Below are 16,862 nucleotides of genomic sequence, written 5' to 3' on the forward strand. Positions count from 1 at the left end.
CCACAGAAGTGTTCAGTTCGGATAAAAAGTATCCTATGTGTAAATCCAGGCAATTAGCTATATTTTATCAAAATTGGTAATGTAGTCTTGACGTGATTAAGTAACAACTAACAAAAAAAAAATTCAAATTAACATCCAAAGTTTCGCATCAGTTTTACTGTATTAGTGATATCTTCCACTCTTGACTTTGACTGAGAAGAATTAGGGTTTATAACTTCTTTCAGAAATAGTACCTTTCATTTCTGGGCATGATGTAATATCTACGTCAGCATCAAATTCTATCTAAATGAATTCAGTAGTCCGCGTTATTGAGTATCTACCATTTCATTTTTTCAGAGTAACAATATTTTTTGTTATTTTAAAGATTATTTATAACCTGTATTATTTTGTAATAAAGTAAACATTACGAAATAATAATAATTATTAATAATGTCTAAGTATGTAGTTGTTAAAAAGAAGATTATTTGTTTATAAGCAAGAAAATAAAACCAATAAATCAACAATTAAATAAATGTATAACAATATTATAACTGTATGACGACTCCATACATGTTTGTCCCGAGTCGGCAAGCGGCAGCGCGGCGAGTTTGCAAGAATGACTTCGCGCACACCCGCGTTCGGAATAGCGAGCTATTAGACTCCGCCCGCCAAGCAGTGGATTTTTTTTTGTGTATCGTCTTAATGTATTCGTCTCTAGCTTCGCGCAGCCGGCATATACCGCTTCGCTAATGTGAGTATTTTGTCTATGAAAACATAATCTTAAACGATAGTTCACATGCGGGTGGCAAAGTTGGGCGGTTTGCTTGTTGGGGGTGTACACATGGAATTTTAAGAATACCTCTATTAAAAAAAAAATGCGTCTGGAATTTTATTATTATTTTTTACGTACTCAGCGTATGCAAAACTACAAATCCCTTTGCGCTTAGTATACCGAAAGTGGGACACCCTGTATATATACGTAAACGTAAGGTTACTCTAACTGTATTATTTACTTATTTGAAAATTACTGTCTAAACTTTTAATAAAGATTCCTAATGGAAGGGAAGTTTCAGAAAATAGAAGGCAATGAAAACAACTGTGGGTTTCACAGCATAAATGTAAGTAATATATAATTTTGCTTTCATTAATGCCTATGCTGCTGTTATAGAATTAATAGTTACCTATTATGTTATTTTTATTCGTCTTTAAACTTACCCACTGAAAATTGGTAGTTGTCAGTCCATTATTTACAAATTTTACGAAAATATGCAATTTCATTATTATTAATATCATAATTTATTTTTTTACTAGACAAAAAATAAGAAATTTCAAGGCTCATTCTTCAAATTAGGTTCATTGCTATCAGTGGTAATTTAATAGTCAATATATTATTATAACATGTCTGTGGTCGCGAAAAATCTTTTAAATTATAGTGAGTTTAATTTCTTCCCCGATTAACTTCAGATTTGAACCTAAATATTATCCCACAATATAACAATATATTATACAACACTAAACACTTGAACGAGCGTAACGAATTTATACACGCGATTGAGCATTCAGTTCCATTCAACTCCTACCACCAGGGACTGCCACTGTAATGCATGTTTGCTGAAGATTTAGATGCTGCTTAATTATATAGTGTTATCGTTGACCAGAGGTCAGATTTTGTTGGTGTGTGAGCGTCGCGCCGTCCCCACACCATCACGTGCGCATCCCCGCTACGTTCACTATAAAAGTCATCGTCAAAACCTGCTGCGTGCTATTACAAAAGTGCCTGTGTGTGTCCCGCCGTCATATTTACTTTATCAAATTGCAAGGTAAGTTTACAATTAAGGATAGTGAGGGATGAAACGGGAAGCGAGGATGACTTGCATGCAAAGGGGATACCGAAAGAAATAGAGCAGCCATTATCATTCAGGAGCTTTTACGGTCAAAGTTACGATATAGCTTAACGTGATGAAAATAATTACAATTATATAGTTTTAATTTAGAATTAATTGATTATATATTTTTTATATTCATAATATACCATTTAAAAATACATTATGATGAAGATTTTAGGATTTTCTTTTGCGCTTTTTAAATTTAAAAATACCTATAGACCGCGAAAAGCACTTAGAAAATAAGTTCAAAGCGATAGTTTCGATTATAGTCCTAATATTATGTTGTGGTTGTTTGTGCAGATTAAAATGAAAATCGTACGTGTATGTATGTCAAGCCGAATTGCGCCACTGTATTGCTGAAATAATAAAGCCCTTTTCTTGGTGGTTTCCATAATATTCATACGATGCATGTCTATAAAATCGTAGACTTTCGTTATTTGCTATTTGATCCCAACTTTATTTATAGGTATTTTATTCAATATATTTTCATAGGAGTAGAACATAATATTCGAACTTTGTAAGTTTTAATATAATGAATTAATTGATTAAATTAATAATGTTATTATTAATATTTAAATGTATACTTTATATTTAAATTAAATGTATAACATTATCGGTAATTTACATTTTAACGTCTTGAAATATTTTGTTTCAGTAGTTAATATTAAATCAAAGTCAAATTTCATAATATTTCGAAGGTCCATTGATCTTATACCCGATGTATACTTTCAAATACCTATATGACATAAAATTAAGTAATGTAGCGTTTTTAAACTGAGAAACCGGTCGTAGATTGATAGAATAAAATAATTTTGATTGACCTTAGCTCTTAAAATTAATTCAGTTATTAAAAGACATATATACATAAATATTTATAATAAAAACATCATTTTTATAAGTTTATAATATGCGTGATAATAATGTAGGAATTCTTTATTTAATGTAGGTAATTAAGTAACACGAATACTTATTTGCATGTGGTTAAAAATAGAAAAGCCGGTCGTGATATTAACGATTTAGATTTTTCTCATTTTTGAAAGTCATTGAACTGGTTAATCTTCTTCTTTGCATTCATTTCATACAACTTGCAGTTTTTCCTTTTGTTTTTATTACAACTTTTTAATATTGATTAATAAATAATATTATGTAATCATATAAACTTTACCCATAATCTTCTTTCAATGTTAATTCATCAATGTAATAATAAGTGGCACTTGAATTAGTTATTATTAAAAAAAAATTAAATGAGATATACTTATGACTATTTATTCATATGATATGAAGAAATATTAAATTTTGTTGTTTGGTATTATTTTGAATAATTTATCGGTTCCTAGCAACCGTTGACCTCACCTACCACTTGGACCACTTTCGTTTAATCCAGAACCACTTTCAAATGTGTTTGGTTATGTGAGGAATTTGTACAATATAAACAATTATATTTATTTCAATCTATTCCTTTTCAAACATGTCCATTGTAGTGTTAAATATAGATAACTAAAATGCACTTTACAAAGTGTTAACAAGAAGATATTGATGTTATTTTCATGGATTTTGCGCTTCATTGTTAAATTTATTAAACACAAGATAAACAAAATATGAGAGAAAAATTATTGCTACTAACGATACCGTTAAATTTACGCAATGTAATATATATAAATTTAGGATTATCTGAAAAGATTCTTTGGATTTCGCATGAAGTTCTTAAAGCTTCAATTACATTCTAATTAATCTCTCACGCGTCCTACTATAACATACTGATTTAGTTACGAGCAAATAATGTACGTAGGACGCGTGAAGCTTTAATGTGTATACGTATATGTAATGTTAATTTGTTCTTGTTTTATGATGCAAAGCTAGAAACAGATTAATCTATTTTGATTATACATTGCTACTTTATATTTCATTTTAGCCCGGGAAAATGGCATGCTTATTTCAATGTAACAAAAAACGTTCGTGAATGCCATGTATTTCTACCACCGTAGAACTCTGGACTTTAATTTTTAATCTGAAAGCTCGGTATAATTTGTCCAACGCAATTTTAAGCTCTCTTAGGGCCGATTTTTCAATGCTTGGATAAAACTTATCCGTCCAATAAAGTATTACACGATAATATTAAAATGGCACGTAAACTGTCAAATACGGGCAATTAGAATACGTTTTTAAAATGGTAGTTTCATACATTATTCGACGAATAAGTTTTATCCAAGCATTGAAAAATCGGCCCTTAGAAAAACATTTAAACAAGTGAATGAACGTCCCAAAAATGAATTCGTTTCCCAAATCCCATTCGTTTTGAAATATGATAATTTTGATAAACCAAAAAAGAAGAAAAAAATCAGATGTTTTGCGCGAAGTGACAGTAGTACCCACCTCAACGCTTCGCTTATGAGGCGTGCAATATACAAGTTACAAGAGCTAGTTTTAACCTAAATGTTTTACTCATTTGTATCTGATACATTAGGCATACACCAGGTTAAGCAATGGTTCAAGGGTACTACGAAACATTATAAATGAGCACATTATTTCTATTCTATTCTTATTGTATAATCTGTGGAATTTGTTTGGCGACCCGCTATTGTGCCAGAGCTTTATAATAGATGTAGAGATGCGTATGATTCTTCATTCAAAGCGACCTTGTAATTACAATGGTAATAATGTGACTTGATTGTATGTACTTTGGCTGGGAATTTAAAAGCACGAATTACATTATTTTTAACAGCTCTGTGAGATTTTCGAAATATTTATAGCGTATTATTATGTTCATGACTGTTTATTTTATAAAATATACACATGAAGCGGTATCGTAGATGATTTAATATTTATTAATTTTTTTATTAAACATTAAATTCCTATTTTTTACTTAGTGCTGATAATATAGATAATTATTTGCACTTCCTTAATTAGACTCAAGGTACTTTACTGACGAGCCAGTATAATAATAATAAAAAAGGTAGCTTCGTATTTCATTCCAGTTTTTATATTTTTTATTCATATGAACTGCGATATATTTCAAGAAAATACATCTAATTTTCATTTCATTAATGTTAAAATATAACCGTTATGATTAATTTATTAATACACGTAAAGTAAAATTTTCATATAGATAGTACACTTTAAATTGAACAAAATATGAATAAGCTTTTTGCGCGTTTCATTTTTATCGGATACACAATATAAAAGCTAATTTTAGATAATGATATATCCCTTAACAACTTGTCCAGTTTATTCTTATTTATTTTAATTGAAATATTCACAACTATTACAACAAATACATACCATATCAATTTATCAAATTACAACATGAGCGCGTTGATGTCGTTTATGCGCGTAAGACGTCTATCGGTATTTATTTCTGAAGCAATCACATGCTGATCAAAGATCTTTAGAAGTCGAGTCAATCATGAGGATAGAACATTACAGTCATTAGATATTAGTGTCATAATGACTTAGACCCAGGATTGGGATTATTTAGCAAGCCAAAAGCTTTGTTTCGCAATACATACCGATGAAATAATACGTTGCGATAATATTTGATAGATGTCATCATAAATTGTGTCACGAGGCTTTGTTTGTTTAAAAACATAACACACATATTAATAGTGTTGGCAATCTAACGTTATATTTGGTATAACAAGGGTGGCGTTGGTGCTGAATGCTTAATAAATTAGAGACTGTATGAAATTTGTTTGAACTAATTGTAATGTATTAAGTATTATGCATTATGTTCAAGTATGAGTACTTAAGGCTTTTTTATGTTAAAAGTGTTCATCCTTGTTTGAAGCTATAAACCTATTTTTTCATAGTTTATGCATTCGATAAGTTTGTTCCGCTTTTATACGGAATATGCGGACTTCCTTTATTTTTAACTAGCTTTCCGCCGGCGGCTTCGCCCGCGTTTTCAAAGAAAAACCCGTTCCCGTAGGATTTCCGGGATAAAACCTATCCTATGTCCTTTCTCGGGTATCAAAATATCTCTATACCAAATTTCATGCAAATTGGTTCAGTAGTTAAGGCGTGATTGAGTAACAGACAGACAGACAGAGTTAATTTTGCATTTATAATATTAGTATGGATATACGATTATCTATGTGTGTGTATCTATTTGCTTTATTCCTCACACGATAAAATTTACAATAAAGAATATAAGAAAAATAACATCATTTAAATCTAGCGTTTTCAGAATCTTTTAATGAGCTTAGGCACACTAATTTGACACCTACTTAAGTACAATATTTCTGCCGCTGTAGAGCTTTTTTTTATGCGTTTATTAGTGAATAATAAAAAAAGTCTCGTCCGTTAATAAAGCGGATCACTTCATTGCCCGCAAATAAATTTTCTACAGGCTATTAGCCTCATATAATCTGTGGTTACGAATAATGTGAAGTATCTACATAGTATAATATTATGACATGTGCTTATTCACGAGCACCGCTCAGCAGCCACTAATAACAATATCATAGCAAATTGAATTCACGAGTTTTTAGCGTCAGGTAACAAGTTGCATGCTGCATGAGCCAAATGACAAGGTGTTTCACCAGTCGCCTATCACGAGTCCTCGTGTATCTGTACAACGATCACCATTAAGTTCCCATGTTTTTTGCTGTTTTGCAACAATTCAACACCATTTCATATATCATTTGATTGCAGTTGCGTACACACGGTTTCTTATTGTTTTTGTTGGTTTTGGTTGTTGGTGTTATTTTTGTGCGAAAACTTCAGTTCTACGATAACTGTAACACATTAATAGCATTTATTGTTGACTAGCTTCCGCCCACGACTTTGTACGTGCATCCCCGTTTTTCCCCGTTCCCGCAAGAATTTCGAGAAATCCTTTCTTAGCGGATGCCTACGTCCTGACATCTACCTGCATGCCAAATTGCCAAATTTCTGCCCGATACGTCCAGTGCGGTTTGGGCTGTGCGTTGATACTTTGATAGATCACTATATCAGTCACCTTTGAGTTTATATGTACATATAGATTCACCAAAACAATCAATCGACAAATTAATTAATCTTGAAAATTAATCGAAAAATAGCTCTTAAAATAAATTAGACAAATGAAACGGTCTCTCTCCAAATTAAAATAGCGATTATAATAATTTAACTATTTCGTCGACGAAGCAATAAAACTGTGATATTTAATTTTGTATAATATGATATGATAGTACGAAATGAGAATTGAAAAGATAATTAGTACTTATTTGACGGATTTTCTTGCGTATGTTACGTTGGATGGTCATAAAAGTTTCTCTTGATGATGAGCACATAGTATCGTATACGCAAATGACGGGTCAACTATGACCAGAATATAAATTAGGGGTTTGCTAAATCGTTGTCTTTTTATCTATAAACTAACTGTAGTCAAATATTTAAGGACAGTTAGTATAAGTTCCTTAAACACCATGCTTGCCACGTATCAAATATCGATTTGCTATTGCATTTTAAAACAATTGGATTAAATTGGTTTGGATTAAATAATAAGATGCTTTATGCAATGGAATGACTGATATATTTAGGTTTATGAGCCAGTTGCGATAACATTATTAAACATGACCTGCTACAACAGACATGATACAAAACAAGTGGCATCTGTTGAAATAGTCTTTTTGCTCTGTACAAGTTATATTGAAAGTGGGACGTTCTTAAACAATACGTGTAATACTGAATACATTGAATACATGTCGTACTTCTTATTTAATTATATTCCCTTCTGATTCTGATTACATCGATACATAGTCTGATAGTTTAAATATTGTTAAGTGTTGGCCATTGGTGACTAAACCGACAAACTTTTTAATAAGATATATATAGGATTGCTTAAGACCTCCGTGATTAGAACCTGTATAGGGATGTGAATGTTAAAAATGTAATTTATTAAGAAGATCCATTTGGCAAGGTTTATTGAGTGTACTAGAGCAGCTCACGATGCCGCAGGATCGTGATCGAGTCTGACGGATGGCCGGCCTCGAGCCGCTTGCAAAATCCCGTGGAAATGCATTGTGCCTGAGCCTCGCTTGAATCCACGATTTGTGCAATAGACTCGTAAATACAATGATGTGCTCCGGTAATGGTCATCTTGACATTATCGTGTGGTATTTCGATATATTCTCGTATTTGTTTATAGCTATTGGAAGCATTCTGCGGCAGATGTGAATTATTATCGGCTCATAACCTCAGCAACTGTTTCGTGATAATTAGATTGATAGAACTTCATATTTACTTAAAGTTATTTCGAAGAGAAGTTCGATCGAGAGTTACATTGATGACATTGTTTCTCGAACAAACCATGTACCTACATGAATCACTATGACGTAGTCTACTCATTATCAAAGCATATCAAGTATTTATCTAACAAGTTGCTCAGAATACCTGGCAACCGGTATCTCATGCATATTGTTTGCATACGACACAAACAACACATCAGATCGATTTTGAATCGTAAATGATGTCGTTTAGATGATACTTAGTGCATTAATACCATTTATAGCACAAGAAGAATATTGGAATTAATCAATAAGTTTACTCCAAACCGATCGATCCTTACCTGTCACGATGACGTGATCTTGCTTTATCTATGGTTAGATTGGTAATTAACTGCTTAGTACAATTACCTACATACATTAAGAGTCGTTTAGCGTGTCAAGGTTACCATATACCATCTGACTCCTTCGCAATCCGCCTGACAACACCTGTTTCCGGGTGTTTGATCACGCCATTTGTACTCGTAAGATGATACCATGAAGTCTATATTAGCATACGTGGATTACATCGTACCACGTTAGTCAACAGATTATACTCGTTGACGTTTACGGAGCAAGGAAGGCTTCATGCCTAACGAACATCGTTCGTTAAAATACAATAAGCAAAGTGAAAAGAGAGAATCATTGATTGCTTACTTATGTCACGCGGCTTGTGACACGGTTAAACTTTACGCCTGTTTATAAATTAGGTCGAAGTGTTTCGTTATTATGTTTGTAGTCAAGCTGTGTCGCCTGAAGCGACTCCGGGGCGTGGACCGGCCGGCCACTTACGTAATGATAACAACGCGGCGCCACTTCATCAACGTCTTAACAAATAAAACGACGCTATCTTCATCTTAAGATACGAGTTGAGGGCTTTATAAATTATAGCGCAGGAATGTGAGAAGAATACAATTCTTTACCATGCAATTCACACATGGATGCTAAAATTAGCTGCCGATTATTTCATTACAGAATATTAATTTGCATGATAGGTAATATGTAGTACAATTATTGTTTACCTACTCTATGAGTTTTATTTTATTATCGATGAATTCTCCTAGTTAATCATTGAATTCAATGTGATAAGTAAATTCATATAGGTACATATTTAAAAAAAAATATAACCATACAGATACAAATGAGTCTAATGTCCTAAAATTGATATCTACGTGTTTACTCAGTTGAATGAATTCTTTTTTTTACTGCTCTAGAATGTTCCCTTGTAAAAACTGGTAGCCCTTCATCACGCTGCACAAATTTACAAGCCTATTAAGATTTGATTAGTTTACCAGAGTTTCGTCAGCAAATACTAGATCTAAAAGTCAACCGTGAGGCTAGCTCGATAGCTCATCACTGCGATACTGACGGCCTATTAAATATCTATTAACCTCGTTGGCATTTAAACACCGTCTTCAGGTATCAGCATATTATTTATATATATAATTAAAAAAGATCTCATTACGCTTACGTAACAAATTCTTCGAAGACTGAAACAGTCTCGTATCTGTTTATAGTAATTATAGGAATGCATTATCGGGCGTGGTCTTGTGACGGAGATTCTTTCGTAGATGTAACGTCAACTATTATGAGTTTCAGTATGTTTTACTACGTTCTTGACCTTTACATACGTTAATTTCTACGACAAATATTATTGTTATTCAAACGCATACCTGTAGTTTAGAGTATATAAGTGGTAATCTATTGAACCTTAAGAATTGTATATAATTAAATAACGTAGTTTATTTTGGAAATAATATTTTTTATTACATTTATGTTATTTTTGTAGAGATAGAGCTTACCAAGTCCGTCTATATATTATTAAGCACTTAAATTACGTATAGTAAGAATTGTCATTTTGACATTAGTGCCTGCACATAATTTTTACAGTATATAATAATAAACCATCGATTGTTCCAGATGCAGGCGTGGTTGGTTGTGGCATGTGCCGCAGCGTTGGCCGCTTTGGCAGCTGCCCAGAAGCCTGGCCGCTTCCTCTCCCTACCAGTGCCCGACAAATGCGCGAGCAGTGAGTAACTTCAATATTTAAATTGCTTAACAAATAAGGATTGTAGATGACAGCGATTACGACGATTATTATCTATGTATAGTAGTAATTGCTACAGACACCAGCCTCAAGCAATGTTGTAATTCTACGTTCTAATTTTCTAGAGATTATCTACTTGATTTAAACAGGTCCTTATTTGAAAGGACTGAAAATCATGTTCATAATATGCCTTACTCTTTACTCTTAATTCTTCATTTCAATGGATATTGTTCACACCATTTCGTTTAGCGGAAGACTTGTATGTACTTACTACGAAAGAATGATATAAGTATGTATTTTAATTTTAACAGTTTTTATATTAATTTAAATCAATTAATATTTAACTTGTAACAATTCTCAATGACTTCAACATCCACTGCAACAAACATACAAGTTTTACGATCACTAAAATATGTTTGCTATCTTTAGGTCTTTTACGATTGAAATACACATACAAAGGGCCTAGCCCATTATGAAGCGAAGTTGTTTACGCTTGCTTACTAGGTGAAAATCATTACACAATGGTTACGAGAGTGAAAATGAATGAATCATGTAATGAGAATAATATAACCGGTTTGTAAATGTTAAGGTTGCACATGGTATTTCGTGAAGTATGATCCGATTTTCAACGGCACTAAAGATATCATATTCTGACACCATGAAGATTCTTTAAATTGATTTGATTTTTCTCACTTCAAAACATTTAATTGAAAAGATAAGATTAATAATAATAATGTTAAGCTTTATCATAATCATAATCTTGCTTATTTTAAAAGTCTGCAAGTTTAAATAGACAGACGAGAAGATAAATGTAGAGATTTGAATGTTTTTGTAGAGATTATATCTCAAACGAAAAAAATATAAAATATCCGACTGATTTACCTGAATTATGGTTAGCGGTTAACCTATAATACAAATTGATGTAAAAAATGAGCCGCAACATCAGGTTTAAATACAGTGAAATTAAATGTCTGGTTACAAAAAAGTGAAAAAAGTGAAGTAGAGCACCCTCGTCGCAGTAAAATAAGTATCTAGCAGTGGGAAGTATTGATATATTTACATAATTTAAAATCTTCATATATATGTGTGTAGCCATCAAGATTGCATGTAGGTACCTACTCGACTATGAATAAGATAAACATTGCCGTCAGTCTTAGGTTTACGGAACTAGGTATCTAGATGCATGCGGATGAGGCGTGCACAGACTTTCTAATTAACATTATAATGTGACAAAGGTAATAAATGCAAGGGCAATAAATTAATTACGTTTATGTCCTACCACAGAATAAATAGGATATATTTTCGCACCACGTATGGTTAAGACCCATATTTTCATTCATATTATGCGACAAGTAAATTATACACGGGAAATTGTGTTCACTGAACTTCACGGTGACTGATTGTCAAGGAAAGTGTTTTAGAAATTCAAGTTATATCGTAAACCATAACAAATACGTATTGTTCTATCATGAAAGACAAATTTATACTTCCACGCTTCCTAGAGAAAATTGTTTTGTTTATTTTGTAGTTGATGAAGTACGTAGGTAATTATAGAAATGTTGTTATGAACATTGTAAATAGAATTTTTTGTTCGTCCTTTTTACTATTTTGATGTTAACATTGTTGATTATTACGTTATTTAGTTGAGATATTTATCCTCTGGATGCCTGATAATAACTGAGTACCTATTCCTATCTAAATCTTATACTTATGTAGTTAAATTATAAACTTACTGTATGCCATCTAAAGTTTAACATTTTCAACCTTCAATTTAATTGTAAGCGTGTTTTATCGATGGTTATTTCGTCAGTTCTCTAAAGGTAAGGTAAAGGTTGTAAATCATCAATAGTACAAAGGCTTTCAAAATAACTATCAGTTAGACATCTATCATTATGCCAACTGCGCTTCGAAACCTTTAGAATTTATTTCGATAAAATATACACATAAATGAGCTGCTGAACTTGTTTAAAATAAATGCATTTGATGAGTAAATATTTTATACGCGATTCTTATTTTATTATTATCTATTGCTCTATCTTTGTAGCTTTACATAAAATGAATAAGATATTTTATTTAAATTAAAGGTAAACTATGAAACAATTTCATTGCTCACCGAAGATATCATTTAGGAACAAACTCGATGTATTTTATAAATCGTAGTCATTTTTCGTTTCAAAATTCTTTAGATTCGCAATAAATATAATGTACTTGACCAATGCTCATTTCGAATGTATCCAAATATTGTTTAAAGAAACAATGCTAGGTAGCTGTCAGGCTCCGTGAGAAGACTACAAAGTATTTGTATATTTCCATTGTGAATGTGCTTGATCAGCATACAATCACAGTTCACAGTTCACACATCTGTCTGTCGGCGCGGCAAGGTCCCCTCATTCGAAATAATCGTCCAACACGCCAAAGTAACCGACTAATAACCCATTACAATCAAACAATATTGCAATATTTCTTCGTATGTACTTCCTTCGATGTTCAAATTGATTGTTATAATACTATCAATTTAAACGGCACCATAAATTGCTTGAAATTCAATAAAATTTGCCTATTTATGGATAGTCAATAATAATCAATACAAAAAACGCTATTCAAATGGCATCATCGGCAGTTATCGATAGATTTATAGTATTTAGATAAATCGACACGCCCACTCATCGAATTTATTATGTTTTATGAAATAATATGGACTAGAAATTCTTGTGATAAAGCTATTTGCAGAGCACAATAAATTGAAAGTTACATAAGTTGTCAGCAACTCACCGACTAAAGCTCTACCGTGGGATTTTCACGTTAGTTTTTGCAAACATTCATTAGAATATGAATGAGCTTCTTATGATAGGTTCATGTGTAATCTATGTGATAACATAGACTATATACGATACCTTACCTCGTAATCTCGTAAATCTTCTCAAATAATAAAACCACCCATCTTCATTTTCTAAATTTACCTAAATATCAAAACTTAATAAATATTCATAAATTATCATTCTATTTAAATACAAAAAATATTTATTAAATTGTTATAAGTATACGACACAATGAAATGTTATATGCTTATAAACTGCATCATTATCAATATAATAATGTTGTTTTCAACGTTTGACTTTTATGAGTCGTATATATTTTAATAAAAATTAGCGCCATCTCGTTGGTGTTTAGATATAAAAAGTACATCCGGCTGAGAACCTTGGCCTGGTTGGGAGTTTAGAAGCAAATAGCGGACGATCCGTGCGCCCCGACCGGATCAGAGATGGCACGCGTCGTTCATCTCGATTCGAGGTGTATATACCTACCAATGCAGTTTATTTCGTTACGTACCTATCTGTTATTTTCTGAAGTTTTCTGATTCACTTTAAATGACAAATGTACGCATGTTAATTCACAGGAAAACTAAAAGTGGGTCCACCAGTAAAATAAAAAGTAAGGCGAAGGGCCGAAGGCACAAATTGCTGTTTTTTTTATAATACTATTTTAGACAGTCAGGACCAAACAAAAAAAAAGCAGAATTTAATTATTGTATACAATTAATTAGATAATTTTATAGGTACCTATTGTTAAAAAAACGTTCGGAACTCTGACTGTGGCGCGGTTGTCATATTTTTTATTATCTTTAAATTATTTCATATAACAACAGTATTATATGTAAATAAATACCCACATATTAATTTACTTAGGTGATTGCAAAGATTTCTGAAATCGATTCTCAAAAAAAACGGTCACTGGAAGTCATTGGATCAACAAAAAGTTTCTTATTACCACCTCAACGCGTGTAGTACCGGGTATTTTGGTGCGATAATGCATGTCCAGACGCTATTACAAAATACGGAAAGGTCGGACGGACCGTTGATTATGTAAAGTCGAGTTCCTCCGAAGTATTTCAACACATTGGTCACAGTTTAGCACGATTATTGAATTCGGCCACAAAACTTCAATGTCATGACCGTGGTTGTGCTTCGGTCGCTCAGTGGGTACATGACCTGCTATCTGAGGGTCGACACTTAGCGCAATGCTATACGTTCATCGTTGCTTCTAGCTGTTAAATTGTTATTCAGTTATTTATTTATGCCATTGCTTCTCACTTGCGTGAGGTCACGTCGTTGTGTAACCTTGTCAATGCATTTCCAAGTCAGTTGCGATCGCATCGTATGATGATAGGTGTAAGTCTTGGGATTTGCAATAATCAGCATCGTCTTCAATAAATACATTTTCCATGTAGTTGCATACTTTACGAAAAATAATCAACAGTTCCTACAAATAAAAACATTTTTTGATTTTTGATCAGCAAGAAAATAACGTGATTCTTTGCATTTGGAGCATTAAATTTTCATAACAATAATACTGTTATTTATTTACAGGACCAAAGGAGTTCACTTACCGTGGACACAACTACTTCTATAGCGGCCATGTTCCAGCCCTCGCCAACAGGAAGGTAGATTGGTTGGACGCGCGTAACATCTGCCGCGAATACTGCATGGACCTCGTCTCCATGGAAACACAAGAAGAAAACAATCTGATCTTCAAACTGATTCAGCAAAGTAAGAACTTATTAGGAAATATAAATGACCTTATAGTTAAATTATTCAAAAAATATAACATCTTAATTGCAAGTTAAGATAGTTGCAAATTGCAATGTTTAACTGTGAGTTGCAAAAGCCGTTCAAGGAATTTTGTTTACAAATTATTACCAAAGTTTACAAATCTTATTCCAAATACAGCAAGTAAATAGAAGCGGTTGAAGTTGTTACGAATGCATGCATAATTAATGACTTCTTATTACAGATGATGTACCGTACATTTGGACATCGGGCCGTTTGTGCGACTTCAAAGGTTGCGAATCGCGTAGAGATCTTGAGCCTAAGAACCTCTTAGGATGGTTCTGGTCTGCCAACAGGGAAAGGATATCACCCACAAACCAGGTTTGTTGTTTTGATCTAACAAATAAATATGCATTTATGACAGATTTCTTATTTCGTATTTACAAACAAAATAACTAATACAGAGTGATCAATATATCAACTTCAATCTAATGAAAAATAAATTATTTAGTAGATTTACTAAAAGACGAAGGTATCTCCATAAAAACCAAACCAAAACCTGATCAATTGATATTTTCAGATCCCTAACGGCTGGGGATACAACCCATGGTCCCAAACTGGACACAAGAAGGCGCGTCAACCTGACAACGCCGAGTATGACATCAACGGCACCACCGAATCCTGCCTCAGCATCCTCAACAACGTGTACAACGATGGTATCGCTTGGCACGACGTTGCCTGCTATCACGAGAAACCCTTCGTCTGCGAGGACTCCGAAGAGCTCCTCAACTACGTAGGAAGCACCAACCGTGGCATTCGCCTGTGATTCTCTCTAAAAAGCACCACTTTACATTCTAGCAAAATCCGTTCGGTTAAATCAACCTAGCTCTTTTTTCTATCACCTCTATTTAAACAGCTAACATCCTTTAATCCATATATTCAGGAAAAGCACAGTATTTATTCAAGCACTCGCCATAATGTTGAAAAATTGCGATCTCTTCCGCACGCACTGCCCTTACCATCGTACAAAATTTGTACAGAATAGTATAAGGAAATAAGTTTAAAAATAGTGTAAGTTTTAAAACGTAAGGGAAAATTTATATTTGTATATAAAATAAAATAAAACGATTAAGTTATGTTTTATTTATTCCAATTCCTCATCCCATTATCCTATGTTGATGTTTCTACACCTCAAATGCCTCAGCAAATTAACCTTGCTATAAAAGCGAAGCCCGTGTCCAATAATGGGGCATGAGACACATGCGTTATTCATACTTCTCTGATCGAATTTCTTGAGGGACAATTGTTTGTGATCATCCTTCTATGTCCTGCCAGACCAATAGGTATATTTTTTCTTCTTCGTCTCAACCGGGAATCTAACCTAAGATCCCTCGGTTCTACGCGTTAACCACTGTACCACTGCAGTCGGTACAGATAACCTTGATATAATTGATATACCTACTTATCTTCATATCCTAAAAAGTTTCTTCAAAATCTGTCAAGAAACAGGAGCAACATATCAACACATTATAAATTTACCTACCTATATACATTTTAATAAGACTTATTATTTTTAATTGAATGCAAGACCTATAAAGATTCGATTCACTCATTCTAAAATAATAATAAAAATCAACGGTCATTCGATACGATCGATCGAACAATTAATTAATTATCCAAGGAAAGATATTATAGTGTGTATTAAATGTGCTTATAATAAAATTTATGAGAATACTAAGGAGAATACATTATGAACAAGTGCCGCCATCTATTGCGGGATTCGTTACTTATTTTTTATTGTTACTAATTTATTAGCAGCTTACCGCGATTTTAACCGCGTAAATTAGTCTTCGCATTAAATCCTCATGTTCCTGTGGGAATATCAGTATAAAAAGTAGCTCCTTGTTACATCCACTGTCCATGAAAATCCAGTTAAAACCGGTCCAGCTGTTCACACAAACAGACAAAAATTGTAAAAAATGCTGTTATAGTATACGTACGTACGTTTTTTAATTGTCTGTTTGGTTGCGTAATCAACGGTCTCACTAATGACCTTTTAAACCTAAAAAATATATTTTACATGGATTTTGTTACACATCCATAGGTTCTCTTGTGAGTTGTGACCCACTTACCTGATTAGTTTGTAAATATTCCTTATCAA

General features: G+C 32.8%; 1 protein-coding gene across 1 annotated transcript; it reads left to right on the plus strand.

Annotated features, from left to right (window-relative positions):
* The first annotated feature begins 1,643 nt into the window (after positions 1–1,643).
* Positions 1,644–15,833, plus strand: slf (C-type lectin domain-containing protein slf). The gene is made up of 5 exons (XM_090115233.1): positions 1,644–1,799; positions 10,028–10,136; positions 14,522–14,701; positions 14,946–15,082; positions 15,282–15,833. The coding sequence occupies exons 2-5, from the start codon at positions 10,028–10,030 to the stop codon at positions 15,525–15,527; spliced, it is 672 nt and encodes a 223-aa protein (XP_089971359.1). The 5' UTR covers positions 1,644–1,799; the 3' UTR covers positions 15,528–15,833.
* The last annotated feature ends 1,029 nt before the right edge of the window (positions 15,834–16,862 follow it).

The sequence above is a fragment of the Colias eurytheme genome, chromosome 2 (genome assembly GCF_061535395.1).
Source record: "Colias eurytheme isolate Ceu_HAF_F1 chromosome 2, ilColEury1 Martin Lab GWU primary, whole genome shotgun sequence".
Lineage (NCBI taxonomy): Eukaryota > Metazoa > Arthropoda > Insecta > Lepidoptera > Pieridae > Colias > Colias eurytheme.